At 47.4% G+C, this 496-nt stretch overlaps 1 protein-coding gene across 1 annotated transcript in view; it reads left to right on the forward strand.

Annotated features, from left to right (window-relative positions):
• Positions 1-3: 3 nt before the first annotated feature.
• The window catches only part of LOC107666662 (voltage-dependent T-type calcium channel subunit alpha-1I-like), a gene marked incomplete at both ends in the record, with an annotated part of 76,673 nt that continues 76,180 nt past the window's right edge, over positions 4-496 (forward strand). The window contains 2 exons of the mRNA XM_016458082.1: positions 4-63; positions 343-476. Of these exons, the coding sequence (XP_016313568.1) occupies positions 4-63; positions 343-476 (194 nt within the window). The remainder of the gene's footprint in view (positions 64-342; positions 477-496) is intronic.

Raw genomic sequence — 496 nt, forward strand, 5'->3', positions numbered from 1 at the left:
CTGGGGATGTACCAGCCCTGCGAGAACATCGACTGCTCCTCCAAACGCTGCCAGATCCTGCAGGTCAGTCTGAGGAACCAGATTCATCAGCGTTTCATAGTTTCACATACTTGCCTGTTAATGAGTCCTTCGCTTCGTTAATCAGCTGTTTCCGATCTCGTGAGCTTTCAGCACGTTAACTAACCCATTAAGCATGTGCTTCATATCTAATATTCAGATGATTCCAGATCATCAGCGTCATCTAGAGACTCATCATCAGAGCTTCATGTTCATTAGCTGATCATTAGACTCTGTTGATGTAAATTTATTTAATTGCACAGCTGATTTCGCTCTGTCTCTCAGGCCTTCGATGCATTCATCTACATCTTCTTTGCGCTGGAGATGGTGGTGAAGATGGTGGCTCTGGGGATCTTCGGCCAGCGCTGTTATCTGGGAGACACCTGGAACAGACTGGACTTCTTCATCGTGATGGCCGGGGGAGAACACACACACACGC

Source organism: Sinocyclocheilus anshuiensis, unplaced genomic scaffold (assembly GCF_001515605.1).
Source record: "Sinocyclocheilus anshuiensis isolate Anshui unplaced genomic scaffold, SAMN03320099.WGS_v1.1 scaffold91, whole genome shotgun sequence".
NCBI classification, from domain to species: domain Eukaryota; kingdom Metazoa; phylum Chordata; class Actinopteri; order Cypriniformes; family Cyprinidae; genus Sinocyclocheilus; species Sinocyclocheilus anshuiensis.